The 24,161-nt window shown below is 54.5% G+C and overlaps 2 protein-coding genes across 2 annotated transcripts; one reads left to right on the top strand and one right to left on the bottom strand.

The window, feature by feature from the left end:
- Window positions 1–1,596: 1,596 nt before the first annotated feature.
- MOB3A (MOB kinase activator 3A) lies at window positions 1,597–20,413 on the bottom strand. Its single transcript, XM_024569137.4, has 4 exons — window positions 20,283–20,413; window positions 8,687–9,227; window positions 3,605–3,807; window positions 1,597–3,031 (listed from the first exon to the last, which is right to left on the bottom strand). The coding sequence occupies exons 2-4, from the start codon at window positions 9,105–9,107 to the stop codon at window positions 3,002–3,004; spliced, it is 654 nt and encodes a 217-aa protein (XP_024424905.1). The 5' UTR covers window positions 9,108–9,227; window positions 20,283–20,413; the 3' UTR covers window positions 1,597–3,001.
- IZUMO4 (IZUMO family member 4) lies at window positions 11,308–22,758 on the top strand. Its single transcript, XM_053911213.1, is given in 8 exon segments — window positions 11,308–11,401; window positions 20,898–20,956; window positions 20,958–21,090; window positions 21,093–21,119; window positions 21,212–21,242; window positions 21,244–21,377; window positions 22,470–22,643; window positions 22,646–22,758. Coding segments are annotated over 8 exon segments (765 nt in total).
- Window positions 22,759–24,161: the final 1,403 nt, after the last annotated feature.

The following is a 24,161-nucleotide window of genomic DNA, read 5'->3' on the forward strand; positions in this document are numbered from 1 at the left end:
CGGTACAAGTCCACAGCCACTCCTAAAGGACGGCCCCACATGCATTGGCCGGTGGGAACATGGCCAGCTAGTCTTGTCCAAGACAAACACTTCTGGCTCCTTCTACCAACACCCAATCCGAACTGGATGGCTGGGCGCCAGTACCTGCCCCCCACTACCTCTCCTGGTAGGACACATTTTGGGGTGAACTGTCCTGTTAGATCGGGTGACTCTCAGAAGCTCACCTCTAATTCTTGTGTTCCAGGGGCCCAAGTGAATGGGTCCCAGGGCATCCTGTGTGCAAAGCATTTCTTTCTAAACGGTGTATGGCTTTCCTATGGCTGCTGTAGCCAATGACCACAAATTCAGTATCTTAAATAATACAAGTTTATTTCCTTAGAGTTCTGGGGGCAGGAGTCCGACACGGGTCTCACAGGGCTAAGTCCAGCTGTGGGCAGGGCTGGTCCTTCATGAGGCTCCAGGGAGAACTGTTTATGGACTTTTCCAGCTTCTAGAGGCACCGCATCTCTGGCTCGTGGTCCCTTCTTCCATCGTCATAGCCCGCAGCGCAGCCTCTTCCAGCTCTGACTCTGACCCTCCCGCCTCCCTCTGGTGAGGACGCTGTGAGGACGCTGTCTTATCCAACTCCCGGGAAATCCGGGGACATCTTCATCTCAGGGGCTTTCACTCAATCCTATCTGTAAAGTTCCTTACCATGTGAGGTGACATGTCCACAGTTCCCAGACTAGGACGAGGACATCTTTGGGGGATGTTATTCCAAAGGACAATAACAGCTCCCAAATTTTTAAGCTGGCCCTGGAACTCTTTGTGGTACATTTGCAAGTGAAAGGGTAAGGAGCCGATGGCTTCTTTAGAAGGTATTTCCAAGTAATGTGGAATTCATTCCCTTGGAACAGAGACCTCCCCCTTCCCGCGGAGTCAGAACGCCCTCTGGGGGCCAGAAGCCACACTGGGCTCACAGGTTCCTGGCTGTCAGTTCAATCCACCCCGTGTGAACTGGCATCCGTGTGGCCTTGGCATCCACCAGGCCCCTCTTCCCCAACTGCTGCTGTGCCAGAAGAATGGCCTGCAACGCCCTCCGCACCCGCTAAAAGACCAAATCCTATTGGCTCTGGGACACTGACCTTTTACATTTGAAAGGAGCCCCTGAGAGTAGGAACTGTGACGTATGAGAGAAGGGCTTCAGGGTCACTGTCTTGTGTTCAAGGTTGCGGGGCTAGTTAGCAAGGGCTGGAACGGGAACACCCTCTGTTCCCTCTCCATCCATTCTGTACTCAGTCCAATATTTTCCGGAAACTTATCTCACATGGCAAATAGGCAAAGACAATGGGAGAGCAAAGCCCACCTTCCCTATGGCGTTTCTTCACCTATTTTTGACATTTTGACCTAACCGCCCCCTCCTGCACCCCGTGAAATTCTAACCCACCCCCATTCTGCGTATCTAATTATGGATTGGGGCACTCTGGTGAACTGCCAGCCATTGTGACGTCTATTTCCTCACCACTTGAGGAGGGATGAGAGTGCCCCAGTGACAATGACAGTGATGTGTCCTGACACCAGGCCCGCCTGCCAGAAAAGCAGAAATGACAGACAGCAGCGGGTACGAAAATGGCACAATTTATTCTATGTTCGTGTGTGAACATCTGCAGGCACAAGAGGGTGGAGAGCGGCCCCTTCTCGCCCCACAGTCCCTGCCTCCTTCCCCAACCTGGCCGGGCTGAGGGGAAGAGCTGGTGGTGACCTGGGAGGGGCACAGTGATTTCGGCATTTGGCTGTGGTTTTGTATTTAAAAGGAGCTCCATTCGATTGGATGGTTTCTGCAGTCCTGTGGGGTCCGCGTCCCCAGGGATCCGAGAGCTGAAGAGTGGCCAGAAGGACGAGGCTGAGGTCGTGTTAACTGCACTTGTCTGGTGCTGGGTGCTGGTGCCCCTCTATTCTGTGGGCATCCCAGACACCCAGAGGTCCTCAGAAGAGGGTGGGGTTGGGTGGGAAGAGCTGCCACTGTGGTGCCTTGAGGGCAGGGGGCCTGGAGCAGCATGTGGCTTCCTGATGTCACTTCCGTGCGGCCCCATGTGGGTGCCTGGCCACAGGCCCCAGTGTTCTGTGGGGAGACAGTACTGGGACCCTGGTCCCCTGGCCACAGAGGGCCACATCAAGGGTTTCATATAAATTGGGCAGGCACCTTAAGAAAGGCCAAGTTCAACGACCCCAAACCTGCAAAAGGCCCTATGGAAGGGTCATCCTGGGTTATTCATAATGGAGGGGCGTTTGTCCAGGGGGGAGGTGAGTTCACTACTTATAGACAAAAAGCTGTTTTCTCTCAACATCTCCAGGTTGTTGTCAGTGAGACTGTGTGAAAACTCATTCTTTTATGACATGTGAAGGGGCCCCAGGAAATCTGGGGTGCAGATGTGGGGTCTGGGAAACCCTGGCAGATGAGCCAGATGTTTTGGAGGAACTGAAGGAACAGAAGGGGAGCCAGGGGAGCAGGGGGAGCCAGGGCCATACTGTGCATCTCACGACACAGACACGGGGCTGCAGGAAGCGTGCTGCGGGGAACGGAGGCTTGAAGGCACAGCAGAGGCGGCTCCTGTCTTGCTGACCCAGAGCCCGTGTGGCGTGTTCTCTCCCAGGCCAAGCACGCCAGGGGCATTAGGGGACAGGCCTGTGAAGGGCAGCAGAGCTCTGGCCTCCAGGTGGATCCAAGTGCTTTATAGATAAAGTGGATTTTCCTAGTTGCTCGCAGCACACAGAATCAGAGTTCACGTTTAACCTTCCACCATGGGGCTCTGGGAGGCTAGGCCCACTGTCACCTCAGAATCAGAGAGAGGACTCAACCCCTGTGTCCAGTGCAGCACTGGGGACACAGAGGTTACTGTCTGACCACCGCGGAGGTCAGTGACCTGCTGGGGCAGAAAGCATAGTCCATATTCCAGGAAGGTGGCCATCAAGTCGGAGTGTCCCCTGGCACTGCCTCGGTGACAGTGGGGCCAAGAGGCTCTCAGTGGCACATCCGTGCGGTCATTTCTTTCTGTTAAGAACAAACAGGACATCAGGTATTGACACAAGAGGTGGCAGAAATCATACACACACACACACACACACACACACAGAGAAAAGCAGGGGATGCAATCTCCAGAGACTCATGGACCTCATTTAAGGCCAAACCTTACAATGTGACTGGTGTGGCTCAGTGGATTGAGCGCCAGCTTGTGAACCTAAAGGTTGCTGGTTCGATTCCCACTCAGGGCACATGCCTGGGTCCCAGGCTGGGGGCATGCGAGAGGCAACCAACTGATGGATGCTTCTCTCCCTCTCTTTCTCCCTCCCTCCCCCTTGCTCTAAAAATAAATAAATAAGATTAAAAAAAAATAGACAGCAGCATGCCTAGGGCTGGGGTGACAAGCTCTGTGAAGGGCCTGAGAGGCCACTTTGTCAGCTCCGGAAGCCAGATGGTGCCTGTCTGGCTGCTCAGCTCTGCCCTGCTGCCGAAAGCAGCCGCAGCGGTAAGTGAACGGCGGAGCGTGCTAATAAAACTATTCACAAAACCCAGTTTACGGGCCCCTGCCTTCCTGCCCCTGCCCCCCTGTCCCCGCCCACTGACCAGCGGCTCCAGCTCCTTGGTGTCTATGAGGCCGAACTCCTTGACAAAGTAGTAGAAGTGCTTGTAGCAGGTGTTGACGTGCGCCTCGGAGCCCATCTGCGCGATGCGGTCGAAGTGGTGGATGTAGACATGCACAAACACTCGGAACAGCCGGGACAGAATCTTCTTCACCACCTGCAAGAAGTTCTTGGGGAACGGCGTGCCTGTGGACGGTGAGAGGGACCAGTGTACTCAGGAAGCAGCCTCAGGGGTCCAGCCTGGCCCTGAAACCACACCGCCCTTGGGTTGTCAGAGTGAACTAGGCTGTGAACTAGTGAGGCTCAGAGAGGCTGAGATGCCTGCCCAAGTTCACACAGCCCATGTCCTGGCTTCCTCCTGAAGCCAAGTGTTGACTGATGGGACGGGAGGTGTCTATCCCTGCGAAGGAGCCCCTTTCTCCATGATCCACAGCCTCCTGACCCCCACTCTGGTCTCTCGCCTTCAGCTCCAGGGAGCCCACTAAAATGCTGTGAGAAACCCACTGCCAAACTTCTTAGCAGTGCCCAGGGAAGGGATGAAGACAGGCCTGCGGGTAAAGCCCATCCTCAGGGTACTCGACTCAGCCATTCTGGCCCCGTCGGTCCAGCCCTCACTGGGAATACGCTGGGAGCCACACATTCCTTCTGCCTTTGCCCAGTTCCCTTCACAGGATCCAGAACGTTCCCTACCTGCACCTCCCAGCTGTGGATCTGCTATGTCTACTTTGGGATCCAGTCATGTGTGTACAGCTCTAGTCATATTTCTTTTTCTTAACAGAATGGGGAAAAAACCCTAAAAACACTTCTAAAAGTTTATTGGTTTTTAATTTATTTTTTAAAAGATTTTACTTATCTTTTTGTAGAGACAGGAAGGGAAAGAGAAAGAGAGGGAGAGAAACATGGATGTGTGAGAGATACATCAATTAGTTGCCTCTCACACCCCCCAACCAGGGACCTGGCCTGCAACCCAGGCACGTGCCCTGACTGGGAACTGAACCAGTGAACTTTCTGTCCATAGGCCAGCACTCAATCCATTGAGCCACACCAGCCAGGGCGAAAGTTTATTGATTTGGAGAGAGAAAGAGGAAGGAAGAGAGAGAGAGAAACCTCAACTCGTTATTCCACTTATCAATGCATTCATCAGTTGATTCTTGTATGCGCCCTGACTGGGGATCGAACCTACAACCTTGGTGTATCGGGATGAAGCTTAACTAACTGAGCCACCCGGCCGGGGCCTAGAAACATATTTTTGACTTTTGATATTTCCCATTTGATATCTTTCTCTGTCTCCATTTAAAGTATGTTTTTTAATATTAAATTTGAGGTACTGGTCAGAACTTCGATGAATGCACACACTATGTTGCACTTTCTTCTCCTGTTATCGCATTTCTTTACTTTTAAAAATTGTGGTGAAACACACCCACCATGAGATTCCTTATCTGAGCCATCTGAGGTGACAGTTAGCTGGCATTAGGCACATTCACGTTGCTGTGAGCCCCATGGGCCACTTCCTGCTGCTGCCTGCTTCCCCAACCAAGACTTCAAGTCCCCTCCGTCCCACAGGCAAGATGGAAGCCATGAGTTAACGAGATCCAACCAGGGCTACCAGGTTGGGGCCTGGGACCAGGACTGACAGACCAGCCCATCCAGAGAGGGGCGATGGATCAGGGAGGACACTCGTATGTCGCTAACGGTGGGAAAGCCACAGTGCACCAGGCGCACACTCTCAGGTGATGGGACCTCAGCAGCTGGATAGCGCTGTGCTGATGAGGCTAGCGGTTGGCCGAGTAATGGCCCAAAGAGGTCCAGGTGAGTGAGGGGCATCCATGTGCAGAGGCTCAAGATGTGACGTCTGCAGCAAGACCGGGCCGCGTGGCCCTGACATAGGGAGCAGCTGACAGGGCTGCTCACCACAGCGGAGGTTCAACCCGTGTCCAGGTAACAGGCAATTGGGAAAGACAGCCTCTCCGTGCATGACAGGTCCAGCCAGGCCTGCTCCCTCCTCCATATCCGGGGCCAGAGGGCCCCCAACGGGAGAACTGACGGCTCTTTATTCCTGCGGCTGTACTCCCTGGGAGAGGGGTACCAGGAATCGGCAAAGGTGACGCCAGGGAAGGGAAGTGATTTAGATCAGAGCAACCTAGAAGGGCTTAGCAACGTCACCTCCAGGAATGCACTGCCCATTCCTGCAACGGTATTCTCACGCAGGGGTTGAAATCGGGCCCACCCCCTGCTTTCGTAAGTCTGTTTTATTAGGACGCAGACTCGCCTGTTTGTCTATATAGTGTCCGTGGCAGCAGCGCCCGGGCTACATGACAGGTCTGAGTAGTTGAGACAAGACCTTCTGGCTCATGAAGCTGGAAAGATACACTCTGTGCTCCTTTGTTGTTGTTGTTCCTTAGAATTTTGTGGTTTTAGCAGCACAAACACAATTGCACACAATGTTTGTTCACTTTCTTTGCCGCACAGACTGGCACTGGGATCGGTGACCCTGATGGCCAGCGGGGCTGCCCTGCCCCCCGTGACTCCGCGGTCTCTGGGGAGACGTTGTGAGCGTCTCCATGCAGTAAGGTTGCTGCACGTCAGCAGCACCTCAAGCTCCTTGGCACTGACAACCAGGAATGTCCGACAGCCACCGGGCAGCACGTGCCCCATGTTCCTGGAGCTCCCATGACCAGCACTGGGCACCTAGATCTGGCCTTGACTCTTCTGTGCGCCCATTGTCAACGCCTCCAGGTTTCCTCCAGTTGCGCTTAATTTTGAATATCAGTCTGACTGGTGCCGGATAAACTTTAAAAAATATATTTTTTATCCTCACCCGAGCATATTTTTTTTTCCATTGCTTTTTTAGAGAGAGAGGGAGGGAGAGAGAGAAACATCTATGCGAGAGAGAAGCACTGACTGGTTGCCTCCTACACGTGCCTGGACTGGGGACTATATGCGCGCCCAGACAGGGGATCGAAACTGCAACCTAGATGTGTGCTCTGAACGGGAACCGAACCCGCAGTCTTCCGGTTACAGGATGCTGCTCCAACTGACCCACAAGGGCCAGGGCCAGACGGACTTCTTAGACCTCTTTCTGACCATCTTGCGTTTTACAAGGGGTCTGAGGGCAGCCATGAAGGCGAGTGGGAGATGGCTGCCACCTCTGTAGGCAGCGCCAAGGAAGAGCTACTGTGTGGTCCTTCACGGGAAAAGTTCGGCACCCCGATTCAACATTAAAGAGCATAAACTGGTGGCTAGGGGCCTAGGTGGGTGTGTAGGTGTCAACGGCACAGGCACGGGGGACTGGGATAAAATTTGGACCCCATCCTTTCTTTGCTCAGCCACAAATCTAACCCCAAGGAACATCTGGCAGGCTCTGCTTTTCAGAAGCACCAAAGAAGCAGAGACACTGCTCTCCAGGGGAAGAATTTCATTCCACCAGTCTGGCAGGGGGTCAAAACAGGCCAAGGGGCCCCAGGACTTGCACATAGGGTTGGAAAGCATGGCCTGGGCCAGACAGGCCCCCAAGAAAAGCAGGGGTGACCCTAGGCCCCGTGATGTGATCGAGTGGCAAAGGCTAGGGCCCAGAGGAAGCCTGGAGTTGGCAACATGGCCTCAGACCCATGTCTGGGCAGCCATGTGGCATCTGCCAAGTTCACTTTCTCTTGATTGCTCATCAGTTTCGTCTTTGGTAAAATTGCTGGAATTATCATTCTACAGGCGAGGAGCTGACTAGAGGAACTCAGGGTCCAAGTTCTAAGATGCGGACCCCTTCAGGAACTGTTGGGACTTTAGGGGGTGCCACTAGGCTGTGCAGACAGACTCCAGGGCCACAGCATGGACTCGGTGACCTGATGGGTGGGTAGGTGGGGGCACCTGTGAATCCCTACTTCGGGAAAGCTTCTGAGCCGGCCTTTCTCAGGCCTCTCCGAAGGCCCCTGCCAGCAGCAGGCCCATCCACCGTACAGAGGGTGAGTGCGGTCCGGAGGTGTGAGAAAGCTGACCGGCGCAGTGCCCGTCAGCGACCAAGAACTGGGGCCTGAGACCTGCTCGCCCTGTCTTCCACGACGCTGTGTTGACGCCAGGGGTGACAGTGAGAAGGGCCTCTGGGTGGGTCCCCTAGGGCTGCTGTAACAAACGCCCTAACTCCGTGCTTCAGAATGACCCTCCCGTCTTCCCTCACAGTCCTGGAGGCCGGAAGTGCCACGCGTTTCACAGGGCTGAGGCGGCGTGGGCAGGGTTGCTTCCTTCCAGACGCTCCAGGGCAGATCCATTTCTGCTTTTTCTGGAAGCTGTTGGCATTCTTGGGCTATGGTCCCTTCTTCCCTCTCCTGTTGTCACATCACCTTCTCTTGTACGTGTCGGATGTCCCTTTGTTTCCCTTTGAGAAGGGCTCTTCTGATGAAATTTGAGGCCCACCTGGGTAATCCAGAATAACCTCCCCATTTTAGGAGCTTTAACACAAAGCAAACCCTAACCCACCCCCACACTGGAATACTACTCAGCCATGAAAAGGAGCGAGGCTTTGATCCTCCCTACAATGTGGATGAACTTTGAACACACGTGGCCAGAAACAGAAGGCCACAGACTGTGATTCCATTTATGTGGCACGTCCAGAACAGGCACATCCCCAAGGGACAGGGAGTGAGTAAGTGGTTCGCAGGGGCTGGGGAGGGGGACGGAGGTGACTGCTGATGGAGATGGGAATCTTTTGAGGGTACTAAAACGTTCTGCAATTAGAGGGGACGGTTGTATGACCCTGTGTATGTAGTAAATGCCACTAAACTTACACTTTAAATGGGTGGATTTCACGGTTTGTACATTCTATCTCGGTAAAGCTGTTATTAAAAACATGACCACCCACCAACACACCCGCGCCTTTTCCCTCCCCCTCTCCCCACCCCCAAGGTGGGCCACCTTTACCTTTCTCTCTCCTAAGCTCCAAGGGCCCTTCTTTCGCCTCTGTCACTTGTTCCCTGAGCCCGTTCCTTCTGTTGCTCACTTCCACCTCTGTGACTTTCCAAATAAGCTTTTTCTCATAGTTTGAAAAAACCACCGCGCCCCAGGCTGCCCGACTCACCGACGTTGGTGGGGAAGACGTCTTCATTGTTGATCTGCACCTCGATCCAGTCCATGAGCAGGTCCATGTACTGCGGGGCCGACAGGGCTGTGGGCTTGCGGAACCGGTGCTCATCCTGCCAGCGGTACTCGTACTTGGGGCCGCCGGACATGACCGGGCAGGACTGCTCCGTGCAGTCATCGCTGATGGTGCCATAGATGAGGTTGACTCGGTTGAAGAAGTCCACCACGTGCACGGCCACCCAGTCGTTGAGCTCCTCCCCGGCGGGCAGCTGCACGGCCAGCTTCAGGTCCAGCCCTGCGTTCAGTGAGGCCTGTGCTTTCTTGTGTAGCTCGAACCGCTGGGTGCCCGGCTCAAACTTGCGCTTGGGGCGGAAGGTCTTGTCTTTGTTGAAGACCTGCTTCAAGAAGGGGTTGGACATCGTGGTCCTCACTGCACACTCCTCGGTGAGGCTTCCGCGGATGGGGCTGGGCAGGACGCTGGTATCGGCCACCAACCCAGGTGACTGGAAATTCACCAGCCCCCAGGTCTTCCCTGAGATCTGAAATACAGAAAGAGGAAGAACTGTCACCTGTTCTGGGAAACCCTGTTCTGGAAGCAAGAGTGGGCTACACTGGGGAGTTTTCCCAGGACTTCTGGTTTTGAGTTTTATCAAAAGGGCACTGGCTCCTCAGTAAAAAGAACTGCCCCGAGGCGTGTCCCGATTGCCTCAGAGCAGGAGATACTGAGTCAGGACCTCTGAGAGCCCAGGCCAGCCAGCACCCTACTCCTGCCCCCAGCACCTGGAGGCTTTCTATAAACCGGGGGAGAGTGCGGGGGCTCAGGGTGACTGCAGCAGGCCGAGGAGCAGTCTCTGTACAGAGATGTCCACATCCCTAAGACCTGTGATTTCGAGGAAGGGTCTCTGCAGGTGAGATTAAGTTAAGGATCTTGGGGTGCGCGTGTCCTGGGTCATCCAGGTGGGCCCTGGGTAATGAGTGCCCTCCTAGGAGGAAACACACAGACACACGGGGAGTCCACATAACAAAGCAGGCAGAGATGGCGTGATGTGTCTACAGGCCGAGGACGGCAGTGATCACCGACACTGCCAGAGCGGGGCCTGGAGAGGGGTCTGGAGCAGTTGCCCCTTCTGAGCTCCAGGGGGGACCAGCCTCTGAAGGCCCCCCACCCCTCCGGCTGAGAGGGAAGAAATTCCTTTTGCTTCTCTGCATGTCTAAATCTCATTATTTGATTAGGGCTCACCTTAATACAGGGGGACCTCATTTCATCACCTTGATGACATCTGCAAAGACCCCATATCCAAAGGGTGGACATGAATCTTGGGGGACACTATTCCCCAGAACACTAGCTAAAAAGCTTGGGTGAGCTTGTCTGGGTCTTACCTGTGCCTCCATGGGAACATGACAGACACCCACCGTTCCAGGGGGGAGGCCTTGACGGGGGCTGCAGCCAGCGTCCCCTGCCATGAAGACCCCAACGTCCCACCCGATCCACCTTCTCCTGTCCACACCCAGTCTCCTCCTCTGTTACATGGGGAGAGTGACGAGCTCCCTCTCGGAGGCGAGAAGGTGAAATGAACACACGAAGCCACAAGCCCTGCTCACATGCGGGCCGCAGTCACTCTCACCCCGTCATTCTGCCCTGACGATGTCGCCCGCAGACCCGTTCTCGCCCGCAGACCCGTTCTCCCCCGCAGGCCCAGGGGGTGCACCTCTGGGGAGTGTGCAGGCAGTGGAAACAGGGAGGGCGGGGCTGGTGGGGTGTTCGCCAGAGAGAGGAAGTGGAAGAAGTGCCTCTGTAGAAGTGCCCCAGGCCCCGTTCCACAATACTCACCCATGGGTAATAAATAACCATTTCCAATATTACAGTAAATCCCCATCCTTTTTTTGCTTTGCTTCAATTGCAGTGTGAACGAAAAAGGGGCAGTCGAGTAGACCTGACAAGCCCCGGGGCCACGCGGCAGGCCTGGCAAGCTCTGACCGAGAGAAACCACACTAGATGATGTGACCACCTCCCCGGGGCAGGTCGCGGAGGGCAGTTACATCCCAGGCCTAAGGCTTCCTTAGCAAAAAGGTCAGTCTTTACCTTAAGCAAGCCCTCCCCTCTGTTCCTGCGCATCTTGGTTAACACTGTGGAAATGTCAGAGACATGTTTTTCTCCAGACCCCTCGGAGGGGAAACACGCTCACCAGCCAGCGCACTCCTCAGCGCTCTCTGCTTGCCCACGCCCGCCCATGTGCTGTAAATGCTAAGTGCTAGCTACCCTGCACCCCCGATGTACGAGAAGTACGAGTCTCTCCATTTTACTTTTTACACAATCCTAGGATTTCCCCCTTGCCTTTCTCCCACCAATAGCCTTCCTTATTGTCCCTCCTTTGATCCTAAATTCACAAAAAGAAAATGCCATTCTGGAGCATTTTCTCAATCCCTTGAGAACTAGCTTCTAGGCATGTCCTCAGTTTGGCTCAAAAAAAACCCCTAATAAATTCTTAATAAGATCCTTCTATAGGTCTGGATGCATTTTTGCCAACAGTGGGAGTTTGTTTCCGGGCTGTGTGGCCAGCTGGGCTCCTCTGGATGCCCGCCCTCCAGGCTCAGCACACCGTTCAGCAAATGAGCACAATGCAAGGAGACCGGTCCTCACACCTTCTGCAGAGGCGCCACTTGGCCCCTGAGGCCCAGGGCAACTCCCGCGGAGTAAGATCCTCTGAAGTCGGTACTGCCAAGGCCAGGCTCAGCCAGAGGGAAGCACACGTCCACTCTGACCACAGCACCCAGCTTACTGCAGCGGGTGCAGGCCAGGGTCAAGTCTAGTCCTTCCTGGGCCCAGACAGTGAGCCATCACATACACACTGTGTCCTCGGGGCCCAGGGGAAGTGACTCCAATGACAAGATGGCCTGAGGGTGCTGAGGATTTCGGCAAGAGTAAAAAAGCTGAGTCATGACTTGGGCTACATCCTGGAGCCCAAGAGCCTCCTTCTGGCTGGGCCCTGCCAGTCTCTGGGCACAGGAAGAGTCTCCGAGTGTGGAGGGCTCCTCGGCCCAGGCCTTCTGGAGATTCCTCTAGAACCACGGCTAACTTGAGTCTCCCCCATTGCTGGGCTCAGAGGGAACACAGCAGAGTCTGCCCGCGCCACCCTCGTACTCAACGGATACTTCAGAGCGGAAGACCAGGCTCTTCCAGAAGCCTTCAGCTTAATTCTGGAGACTAGATATATAATAAGAAATGCCCAAAGCAGCGTCCTCACCTGGGTGATCCTGCCCCCAGGGGACTCTAGGCTATGTCCCGGGACATCTGTGGCTGTCACAAGGGGGAGTACTCCTGACATCAAGTGGGTGGGGGTTAGGGATGCTGTTCAACAGCCCACAGTGCCCAGGTAGCCCCCCCCAAGAGTGATCTGGCCCCAGTATCAGCAGAGCTGGGGTGGGAGCGGGGAGCAGTGGGGGAGGAGACCCTGGTTTAGGTCATCTCACAGAACCGGTGAAATCGGGCAGACGTGCCCTGGCACGCGGCCTACACCATGTAAACCATGGGCACTGAGCGTGGGGACAGAGGAGTCAACCAAAGATAACCGAGCCAGAGGACGAGAGGAACCCCAGTGCGAAGGGCGGCAAACTACCCCCACACACAAGGAGGGCTGTGATCCGAAGGGACAACCAGTGATGCTGGCAAGGACCAGGAGAAACCGGACACTCTGCCAGCTGGTGAAAACACCAGAGACGCAGCACTGGAAAGCGGTCTGGCAGGTAAGCAAGCAGCGCTACCACCTGACCCCGCAACTCACCCCTAGGTATCCAACCGAGAGAAGCAACAACACACATCTACACAAAACCTGTGCATGGAACCTGTACACGGACGTCCACAGCAGCACGATGCACAATCATCACTGACGAGCGGACACAACCCGAGCGTCCAGCCACAGCTGGTGGACAAACACAACGCGGTCTATCCACACCCGGCTGTGAAAAGGAGCGAAGCACCGACACTTGATACAACGCGGATGGATCTCGAACTCAGTGAGAGAAGCCAGATACAACAGGCCACAGCGTATGCGATTCCGTGTACAGGAAATGTCCAGAACAGGCCCAACCACAGGGACAGGCTGGGGAGGGAGATGGCGGTAACAGATGACAGGGACCGGACTTCTTTTGGGGGAGGCGAGACTGTTTTGGAACTGGACGAAGTGGTGGTTGCACAACGCAACGCACCACCTGCGCGTGCGCACTTTAAAGGGGCGGAGTGGACAGTGTGAGAGTGACAGCTGACAAAGCTGTTAGAGTTTAATAACATTTTACATTCATAGATACACGATTTAAAAGCTGTTATTTTCTTTAAAGGTGAGTGAGGGACAAGCAGAGCAAGTGCTGGCTGAGACTCTGCCCCAGGAACTTGAAGAACTAAAAGATGCTCCCACCTGCAAATTTTACAGGAACCACCCGTAAAATTGTTGTGTGCCATGCAAGGTAAGACAACTACAGAAAACTATCCGAACTCTAAGGTGCAGGGAGGGATCTGCCTCAGCGTGAACAAGGCCTGTGCAAAGACTGACCCGTTGGGTGATGCCACCTGAGGCAACCTGTGCTCGGGAGCAGATAGGACCCGGTGCCCCTGCCAGACCAGAAGGGCCTTCATTTCCTCCCCCAGATCCAGCACTGGGGCCCTGGCCACCGTTGTCACTTTCCGCCACCTGGGTTAACACCCAGCTAGGCACGATCTGAGAGGAAAACTGCACCCCCACTTTACAGATGCGTGCTTCCCAGCCTGGTCCCCCCACCCCCTGTAGCACTGCTGACATTGGGGCTGGGTCACTCTCTGTAGGGGGCTGTCTTGGGCACTGTGGGGTGGCCCCATCTACTTAAAGGCAGGAGCACCCCCAGCTGTGACAACCACAGATGTCCCCAGACATTGCCCAACCCAGGTGAGAACCACTGGGTCAGATAATGACTCAGTACTAAATAATTACTGATTACTAAGTCAGTGTTTCAGGCCATGCAGCTGGTAGAAGGAGGAGCTTGAGCTCAAATCCTGAACCACAAGGGTGAAGCCTGCAGTTCTTGCAGCTAGGCCACGTGCCTCCATAACTCACCACCTGTCCACTATTCCAGCATCCACCTGTTTTATTCCAACCCAGTGCCAGGAGCCCTCCAGGCTGGTCTCTCCCCTACCAGAAACCTCTGCAATGCCAGCAGAATCCAGACCAGCTCCCTTCCCGGGTTTTGGTGAGTGGGCAAAGCCCTGGGCGCCCAGGGCCTGGAGTGGGGGAAGGTGGCATCTCCAAGAAGGGAAAGGGGCAGCCACAAATGCTCCATCTACCCACTTCTCTCCTACCATGGACAGACAGGACAGGGCCCAGCCTCAGACACCCCCTCGCGCTCCTGGAAGCTCTGATTGAGAGGCCACCTCCTTGACCTTTGTCTCAGAGACTAGCTGCATTCCCCAGGGCTGGGCAGCCCAGGACTCCTCCATGCCATGGGCGTGTACACGGGACACCATGGGTGGGGACCCTGCAGCACCATCTGTGACTGCTAACTGCCCAAGTGGCCCAAACACCTGCCCAGGTGATGAATCTACAAATTGAGCTGCTGTCACACCAATCTGGGGGCAGGTCAAGGGACAGAAGAAACCCATGTGGGCCACCCAGAAAAGTCAGCCACCTTCCCGTGCCCATCCATGGAAATACTTTCTCATCCTTGGTCTTGTTTTGGCCTCCAAACACCCTTCACATGCAGCATGGGCCGCCCCGCTTGGCAATGAGAAGATGAAGTGGGGCGCTGCGTCCCTCGCCTCACAGAGTGGCGCTGGCCAAGCAGGCCACAGAGCCCTCAGCTGCCTCTATTCCAGGTTCCTATTCATCCCGTAGCAAAACGTCCACCCTGATAACACAAAGAAATCTGCACCCACCAGCACCCAGTTGCTGCCTTCTATTTATTTGGGGGCTTCTCTGGTGATGGCTTTGGGGGTTTAACCTCTGACAACATCAGCTGGGGACAGGAGACCTGGGAAGACAGGAGCCTCAGGGAGGGGGTGGCCCCGCTTCCCCCCTCAGGCAGGCCACCTTGTCTTTGTCCACATCCTCTCATGCCATTGCCAAGACGACTCTGGAAGATGGGGCAGGGCAGTGGAAGGGCCTTGCAAGGCTCCTGCTCGCCTTTCTGACTCTTCCCAGAAGGTAGGAGGATTTTATTAAGTGGAAGCAATGATTTTCTGAAAAATTTCCTGGACGGGCAGAGTTCCCGTCGAAGGCAAACAATTTTCTGTCAGAAACACGCACACATCCCAAGGCTGAGGGGTGGCCAGCTACAACCCGGGCCATATTGCTGCCCCCATTACTGTCTCCAGGGGCTTTTCTCCTTGATATTCTTAGAACACCTCCAAGGGCATGGGCGAGGGGAAGGGCTGGGACAACCGTGTGGGAACTCAATGCTAAGGGCTCTTCTGACTCCCTGGTTCTTTTTTCTTTTCTTTTCTTTTTTTTTAAAGATTTTATTTATTTATTTTTAGAGAGAGGGGAAGGAAGGGAGATAGAAAAGGAGAGAATACTCAATGTGTGGTTGCCTCTCACGCGCCCCACACTGGGGACCTGGCCCCCAACCTAGGCATGTGCCCTGACTGGGAATTGAACCGGCAACCCTTCTGTTCACAGGCTGGCACCTAATCCACTGAGCCATACCTGCCAGGGCTACTTTATTAATACTTTATTTTTTACTGTATTTTTTACCCCTATATACTCTCTTCTACCTGCCCCTACCCACCTCTCTGGTTCTTTCCATAGATGAGGTGTGTGTGGCACCTGGCAGCCTCTAGCGTGACAGAAGGTAAGATGACAAAATTCCCAACCCAACACATGCCCACTCTCCCTTTTCTTCCTGAAAACAAAACACAAAACCCAGTTCCTTTAAGCAATGTCAGCAGCAAAGCCCAGCCCATCACCACTTCCTTCCGGTGCTTTCACACCCTGCCTCTTGCTGCTAGCACTGCCACCACCTCAGGGACACTGCCCCAACCTGGGGGTGGGGGTGGGGGTGGGGCCAGAGGGGCAGGCCCCAGTCTGTGACATCAGTGCCTAGGTTCGGGCCAGCAGCCAGGTGTTTGGCTGGAAGATGCTCAAGGCCCTGGGTCTGTCCCATTACAGAAGCCAGTGTCCCACACTGCCTTCCCCCACCCTAATATTAATTTTTATTTATTGACTTATTTTTAGAGAGAGGGGAAGGGAGGGAGAAAGTGAGAGAGAGAAACATCTATATGAGAAACATCGACTGATTGCCTCTCACATGCACCCTGACCAGGGACCTGACCCAAAATCGAGCCGGCGACCTTTTGCTTTGCGGGATGACGCCCAACCGAGCTATACCAGTCAGACCCGTGACATTCATTTTTCAATTTCACCACAGTTCCCTGTACGCGGAGGCCCCGCCACCCTGGAGGGCACTCATGAGATTGGCTTTGGGCTCCCCCTGCACAGCGGACGGCGTGGGGATTTGCATTTTGTTGGCCTTTCACACTCCCATCTTGGTTTTGTGGCTGAAGCTCTCCAGCATGTACTGTGCAAAAGCAGGAAGTGAGGTTTGTAGGGGCTGCTCCAGGCCAGGTGCTGTTGAGGGGCTCTGTAGATTCCAGCCCAAATGATACACAATTCACATCCTGTAAACTCCACCCTTTTAAAATATACCCCAATTCCATAGCATTCCCATCACTCCAAAAGACACTGCGTCCATCAGCAGTCACTCCCCTCCCACCTTGGGTTGAATTAAGTGCTGAATCGTGTTCCCCAAAAGATCTGTTCAAATCCTGACCCCCAGTAACTGTGAATGAAGCCTTGTTTGGAAATGGGGTCTGTCAGGGCGAGGTCACACTGGAGTAGGGTGGCCCTAATGCAAGGCCACGTACTCTGATAAGAAGAGGGTGATGTGGACACAGACACACAGAGAACACGTGACAATGGAGGCAGACAAACCCAGAGACACCAAGAACTGCCAGGAGATCAGCAGCAGCTGGGAGAGGCAGACAGGACCCTACCCGGCACTGAGAGCAAAGAGCTCACAGCACATGGAGGAGGGCTGGGATCGGAACTGGGTGTCCCTACGTCCCCGCCTCTGTTCCACTAAGACAGAGAGGGATGCAGGGTGTGTGTGGACCAGCCTGAGGACCCTGCACCTGATAAAGAACTCCTCTCTCTGCCTCAGTTTCCCACAGGAGCAAATACAGATATTACTGTTTGACAAAACAGTGTCACCTGGGGACAGAGAGGAACGTGACAGTGGCCATGGATTGTGTTGATGTGTCCACTTAGGAGCCATGCCTCCTCCTTCTGAGGACGCAGCCCACGGTTTCAGGAGATCCCACTGCATCTTCACTGACCGGAGGCGTCAGGAAGGGCAGAATACATGAAGCAGTGCCTCCTGAACTCCCATCCAAACATAGGCCCCTCGCTGGCTGCCCACGCCTCCTTTTCACATTAGCAACCTTGGATATGAACTTGACTGGGCACTGACCTTGGAAGCAGGGGGAAATGGAGGAAAGGAGTCACAGCTCTGAGCCGTCCACTGAGAGCCAGGTCCATCCACTCAAGGGCTGCATTCTTTCCTGGGTGCTGTCAACAGCTCCCAGCAAGTCAGCTACAGTGGTGGGTCTCACCTGGGGTGGTCCTCGCCTAGGGGACCCAGGCAATGTCTGGGGACATCTGTGTTTGTCACACTGTGGCTGTTTCTGGCATAAGGAGGGTGGAAGCCCTGTCCTTCCCAGAATCCAGTTTCTTAAGTCAGATTCCCCTTTTCTGCTTTAGATATCTGAACTTCAAAATTCCAGGAAATCAGAAACATAGCTCACCAGCTGGGGCACGTCTGGAACTTCCCAGAATAAAAACCCAACTTCCCAGCCACTACGGGGGATTTTGTTAAACCTCCACTTTATGAGGCTCTGCTGATGTGAGAACAACTCCCAAAAGATGATTAATGGCTGACTTTTCCATGAACTTAAGAGCTCAGCCTCGGAGCACTTCCACATAAGAAACAGCCAGCCCTAGACTTGCTAGAAGATGAATCGCCTAAAGAGTTCAGAACCTGGGCCCTGGCCAGAGAGCTCAGTTGGTTGGAGCATGGCCCTAATATGCCAAAGTTATAGGTTTGATCCCCAGTCAGGGCACCTACAAGAATCAACTAATGAATGCATAATTAAGTGGGACAACAAATTGATGTTTCTCTCTTCTCTCTCCCTTCCTCTCTCTCTAAAAATCAATAAAAATTAAAAAAAAATATAAAGCAAAAAGTTCAGGAACTGAACTAGCCTTCCATGTGAATCCCCTGAGGAACTAAAATACTGCTTTTGCTGAGAAGAAGCAGGAGAGGGGAGGAGAGGAGGGCTGGACAGACAGACAGACAAAGAGAGGACTTAGACTGGAGCTGGTCATAGTTACCTGGCACAGGGAGGACACTGAGCTCAGCTTGGCAGGAGATGCAAAGATGATAGAGACACACTGTCTCCTTTAGGGCGGTTCCCATAAAAAGTGAGCTACCAGGCATGAAAAGACAGGAGGAACCACGAATGCATATGCCTGAGAGAAAGAAGCCAGTCTGAGGAGGCCACACTGTGACTCCAGCTCTAAAACATTCTGGAAGAGGGGGAACTACGCAGACATTAAAAGGCTCAGTGGGCGCCAAAGGTTGGGGGAGGGAGAGCTGAACAAGCAGAGTGCAGAGGGTTTTGGGGCAGGGACACTACTCTGCATGGCACTGTCATGGTGGATACACGCCACTGTACTCTTGTCCCAACCCACAAAATGTACAACACAATGAGTGCCAACCACGGACCTGAGGGAACAGTGACCTGTCAGTGTAGGTTCATCCTTGGGACAAGTGTCCTGCTCCGGCTGGGGAGGTCGGCAGTGGGAGAGGCTGTGCATGCGTGGGGGTGGAGGGTAATGGGAAATCTCTATGCCTTCTGCTCAGTTGCGCAATGAGCCTGAAACTGCTCTAAAAAAATTAAGTCTATTAAAAAAATTATAGCTAACACTAATTCACCAATTACGACACATCAAGCATTTGGCTAAAACCTTTAAGTAGCTCAACCCTTTGAAGAAATTACTAAAGCCACAAACAGGAAGCAGAAAACCATGAAGCCTAGCAGAACAAGAATTGAACATACATTTGCAGAAGGAATAAACACCATGGAAGGCATTAGAAATATAATGTGTGCCCAGGCTTAATTTCAAATTTTCCAGCGACTACGCTGAAAAGCAAGAAAATGAAAAGAAACAGATGAAATCAATATTCACAATATAGTCTATTTAACGCAAGGGCAAGAAAATATCACTTCAACGCCAAAGGAATACAGAAAGTATTAAGGACATAGTCTGCCTTCTTTAAACCCCCGAGTCTCTGTGATCTGGTGTGCATTTTGCATGTATGGAAGGTCCTAATTTAACTCAGCCATGTTTCAAGGGCTTACTAGCCACGTGTGGTAAACAGCTGCAGCCCTGAGAGCTCAGCCACAGAGGGGAAAACCCACCTGTCAGAAAACAGCAGCAATGGAACAGGTGTTGTGTGAGGTGCATGTAGATTTGGACCCCAGGGAGGAGAAAGGCAGCCATCAGAGCAGGATCTGGGATGAAGAAACAAAGGACGCTTTCTGGGATGGAGGGGGGGCGGAGCCAGAGCAGTCCGGACTTTCACTTGCTGTCTTCTCACTCTGTACTCAGTACACTCCTTCAATGAGTTCTGATAACTGACTGGCACAGACTACCGCAAGCACGTGGGGGGGGGCACTCATTTCTTTAAGACGTCAAACAGGAAGGGGGGCGCACTGGGGCTCAGGGCTTCTGGGAGTCTGCAGCCCCGTGGCATCCCTCAGCACTGAGATATAAAATGGGCTGAGAGCCCCCTTTATGTTGGGTGAAGGGAGGGATGAGAAAGCGATTACTCAGAAGCCACGTGCGTGTAACACCAGCAAGTCCCAAACCAGATAGTACAGACAGGCCCCTGGACTGTGAAATATGCAAAAGTACACATGCATCATATTCGAAATTTATACGACTATGTGCTTTCAATATGTGCAGTGCATCGAATGGCAATTAAACCTCTATAAAAGTCTGAAAAACGCACAGAAGAATCTTACCCCCAAATTAACACTGGCTTTCTGGGTGGTAGGTCACCCAAGATTAATTTTCCGCTTCGTGACTTTCCAACCAGCCCCCTTTCCATTTCAGTGACATTTTATAAAATACATGGTCATTTAACACCAATGCCAGCCCACCAGCTTCAGAGAGGGAGTTGCGAAGTCCTGCCAATGGGCAGTGCGGACACCGCCAACACCTCCCGCCCAACCCTTGTCCAGCTTTCAGTGACTCTGGGGACCAGGAAGCAAGAAGAGAGCTGCTAAAAAGCCGACTCCCCGTCTGGGAGCCCTGAAATCCTGTGGACTTGATTCAAACCAGTGGCGGAGGCCTAGCGATAGTTAGTGACACGGAAGGGAATTGACCCAAAAGTGACATTTATAGCCACAAATTCGACCGAGAATCCACAACTCCCTTCCCGCCACCCGCGTTCGCCCCTCCGAAGTGTTCGGCCACCAGCGGCCCACGTTCTTCCCTCCGAGGACCCACCTGCTGCTTCACGCAGACGGGCAGGACCACCCTCGCCTCCGTTCTCCGTCTCTGTATTCCGCCTCCGGCCCCCCGTCCCGGGTCCTCTGATCGCCGCTAGTCGAAGCCCCACCTCCTTTCGCGGAGGAACAACGTTCAGGGCCCGCCCCGACCCCGCCCTGCCGGATCTATTTTCGCTACAGGCTGAGGCCTCCCGGAAGCGGAGCTAGCGGGAGGAGGTCTAAACCGAGAAGGGGCGTGCCCAGACACCGCGCTCTTCGTTGCTTGGCAACCAGGGACGAGCCATGATGCCATTGGTTAGGGGACGGAGCTTCCTCTCTGCTGGGAATGTGGGGCGGGGCCTCTAGCAGGGGCCGGCCTGGAAGAAGGAGCTTGCGCGGGTCGTGGGATGACGCAAGGGCGCGGTCTGAGGGTGGGGCCGATCCGGGGAGTGGAGACATTCTGAGAGTGGCGGGTTGTGGGCGGGGCCTGGAAGCTGAGCCTGCCTCACCATTTGTCTGTTGAGGGGCGGGGCCTGCGTTGGTTGCGATACTGGGGCGTGGCCTGGGACCGGAAGGGAGCCGTTGGTTGGTGCGCGGCGGAAAGGTGTGGCGTGGGTGGTGCCCTTGGTTGGAGGGCGGTGCTCGGGGCCACGACTGGGCCCTGCTGAGTGCCTGGGCCTGACGGCAGCGCTGGGCCACTGCTTGCCTGCACTGCCACGGCAATTTCTCAGAGAAGTTCTCCTTCCACTGCCATCACGTGAACCTCAAACCTGGCGACATCCCCGTGTCAAGCTCGCTGCTCACAGATTGGAGCCAGAACACGATGAAGGACACCTGGCCATCCCCTCGGAGATCAGTGAGTTGCGGGGGCACGGCCTGGGCGCGTCCCTGGTCCAGCCAGAAGACCCCGGCCCAGGCTGCTTACTCGCCTCCTCTTCTTGTCCCTAGCCTGGGAAGAGCTGGACCAAGTGGCAAACGCCGTACCAGAAGATGGACCAGCTGTACCAGGGGAAGATTTATTTCCAGGTTAAGGGGGCGGCCCTCCAGCCCCAGGACACCCCAGTTCGCCCATCTCTCGAACTTGCCTTCCTCCTGCCTCCCCCAATCAGGGTGTTTCCCTAACGAGCTTCGAGTCATCTTCCAATAAGAGACCATTTCCTGCAGCAATTGCGAGTAGGGCTCAGGAGTGGCTATGTGCTGACGGCCCCCATTGTCCATGAGGTCCAGGGCTCTTCCCAAGGGCCCATCCTCCACCTCATCCCTGATTTTCACCACCTGGGTAGGATGGGGTGTACACAGCTGGCCTTTCTCTGAACTTGCGGCCACACCGCCTCCACACCCGCGTGTCCCTGCAGGTCATCTGTACAGAGGAAGACAGTTGTGCAGGGCCTCCTCCTTTACAAGTGAGTCTTTGTAGAACTATTTGGCACAAGTACCCCTTCCCCTGACCAACGTGAATTTCATCAGAGGTAGTAGGTTGAGTATCTGTAGGGACAGGGAAAGGGGCTGGGGCCCTGTGCTCAGGGCCCCAGCCCCTTTCCCTCAAGGGTCTCTGAGCTCAGGTGGCAAAAAGGGAGCAGATCATCCTGACAGAGTCTGGTCTGACTCCTGCGCTGAGTGGGTGTCAGGACTGCGGTCAGTACCCCATGGTGGATGTGTCCCAGTAGAGTGGCCTGGGGGACCACAGGCACCGCCTGGGCACAAAACGTGGGGCTAACTGGCGCCCTCTTGTGTCTTTCAGACAGAACATCAACACAAGGTGAGCCCTACTCCTTTCCATAGCCCTGGCCTGGCGGTGGGGTTGGGGGAAACAGTTGGGTGGTGTGGGGTCCTCCAGGTCAGTGGTGGCAGATGAATGTGGGTGCAGGACAGGGCAGGCACAGCCAGGCAGGGCTCTCTGCACCTGGGATATGCCAGATGTCACCTGTGCAACCACATCCATGTGATCACTTCATGAGCATGTCCTCCTCCTCACCGCATGGATGCACAAAACCACTCCAGCCTTGTGAGTTATCTAGAGGGAGGAATGGGCATGGATGGGGAGCTGGGGGAGGGGGCCCAGGCAGCAGCACAAGCCTGGACATAGATCAAAACCCAGGAACTAATTTACCACAGACCCACCCAGGAACTTTTGTAGCTGTGGGAGTTTGTACCCTACTGTGTGGGGACAAGAAAACAGGCGGGGCCTCCCAAATTCTGCTTTGAGGGTCCGTCTGCAACCCTGTCACATGCCCCAGCTGGGAGGAGAGGCACAGTTCCCTAGCAAATAAATACCCACCAGTTAGAGGGAGGCCCGGAGGGGAGAGAGGAAGTACTGAGGCACCTGTGTGTCTCTGCAGCCTGATATTACCAAGCTTCACATGTCTAGAACCCCATCACCTGGTAACCTGACCCTCAAAAACGCTCCTGAGTGCCTGAGCAGCACTGATGGCTGCCGGCCCACTGAACCAGCCCCAGCCGCAAGGTGGAGCCAGGTGTCAGCTGTCCCAGCCTGACCTTATGGAGCAGGCTTGTTGCTCTCTGGAGTCCCTGCACCCTCATCAGAGCCCAGGCAGGCCCCAGGGCTGGGAGGAGGATAAGCGATGGGTCATATATAACAGATGCTAGGTGGGATTTCAGAGCTATATGAAGAATGATGAAATGTCCCTGACATTCCTCATCATGGAGCAGTCCCTGTGGGGTCAGGGAGGACCATGTGAGGCAACGGTGGGTCCCCAGGCAAGGCACATTTGGGTCATGGGCCCAAGGTCCAGAGGTCCCCACATCAATCTGACTACGTGTGATTTGCCTGAGTGTACCTGGGCAGGCCCACCTGGAAACGAACCTGGAAGCAAGTGGATTCCTCTGGCGACTCAAAGTGAGACCACAGTTCTAGTCAAACAAGGCCAGCTTGGCTTGTGTGTCCTGGGGCTCAGCTCACCAGATCACATAGAGCTGAATCTCAGCCCAAGGACCCCTATAGCACTGCTGAAATCACTCCAAGTGGCTTCTGATTCAGGCTGGACAGCAGTTCAAGACAAGGGAGCGGCTTGGGAGTGCTGCCCACGGCACCTTTTGTGCCCGTCTTGTCCCTAGCCTGGCACTCCTTTCTCAGCCTGGTGGCCACTCCCCTGATTTTTCTCCAGCTCCCTCTTGCTCTTGCATGGGGCTGGGTATATGTGTTTGGTGGGGGGAGTCACAGGAGTGCTGATGGACCCCTCAGGGCTGGCTTCCTACTGAGGTTTCGCTATTTGGCAGGGTTTAGACCAAACGGCATGAGAAAGACTCAGGTGACATTTGGATAGACTGACATATAGCTGAGTCATGGGATGTCTTCAAAAAGCACCTTTTGCAGGGGTGCATGCTGGGAGCAGGGATGGCTGATGGCCATGATCCTGGTCACCCTGTGGTTGTTTCTGCCATCTTGACCTTGGCCTTTTCCAGCCCGAGGGGCTGGCAAGGGGTTGGTATGTTGCATGAACCACTTTATCCCACTAACGGGGGGAAAGTCTGCTGGCGGACAGTGGTAGAAGGCAGGGCTGCCGAGGCTTTTCTCCCCGTTGGTGCCCCAAGCAGGGTTTAGTGTGGGGCTGGTTTGTGCCCGTGCTCGTCACCCTTCCACCCTTGGGAATTCAAGTTGGAGCTGATTTGGGCTTTCTGTCCACTGACCCAGACTGACCAGGTTGAGTTATCCGTCCATGCAGTGTCAGAAAAGGCAATGGACATGTGAATTCACACACCAGCATTGCCTCCCTTCTAGAATCTACTCCCACCACTCAACCCCCGTACCAGTGCAGTCCAGGGCAGGGGTGTGATGGCCAGTGTGTGTCGCTGTTGGACCCTATGGGGCCCCATCACTCCATGAGCCCAGGGGCCTAGGTGGCATGGGGATTGTGTCAGCTCCTGAAAGGATGCTCAG

Source organism: Desmodus rotundus, chromosome 9 (genome assembly GCF_022682495.2).
Source record: "Desmodus rotundus isolate HL8 chromosome 9, HLdesRot8A.1, whole genome shotgun sequence".
NCBI classification, from domain to species: domain Eukaryota; kingdom Metazoa; phylum Chordata; class Mammalia; order Chiroptera; family Phyllostomidae; genus Desmodus; species Desmodus rotundus.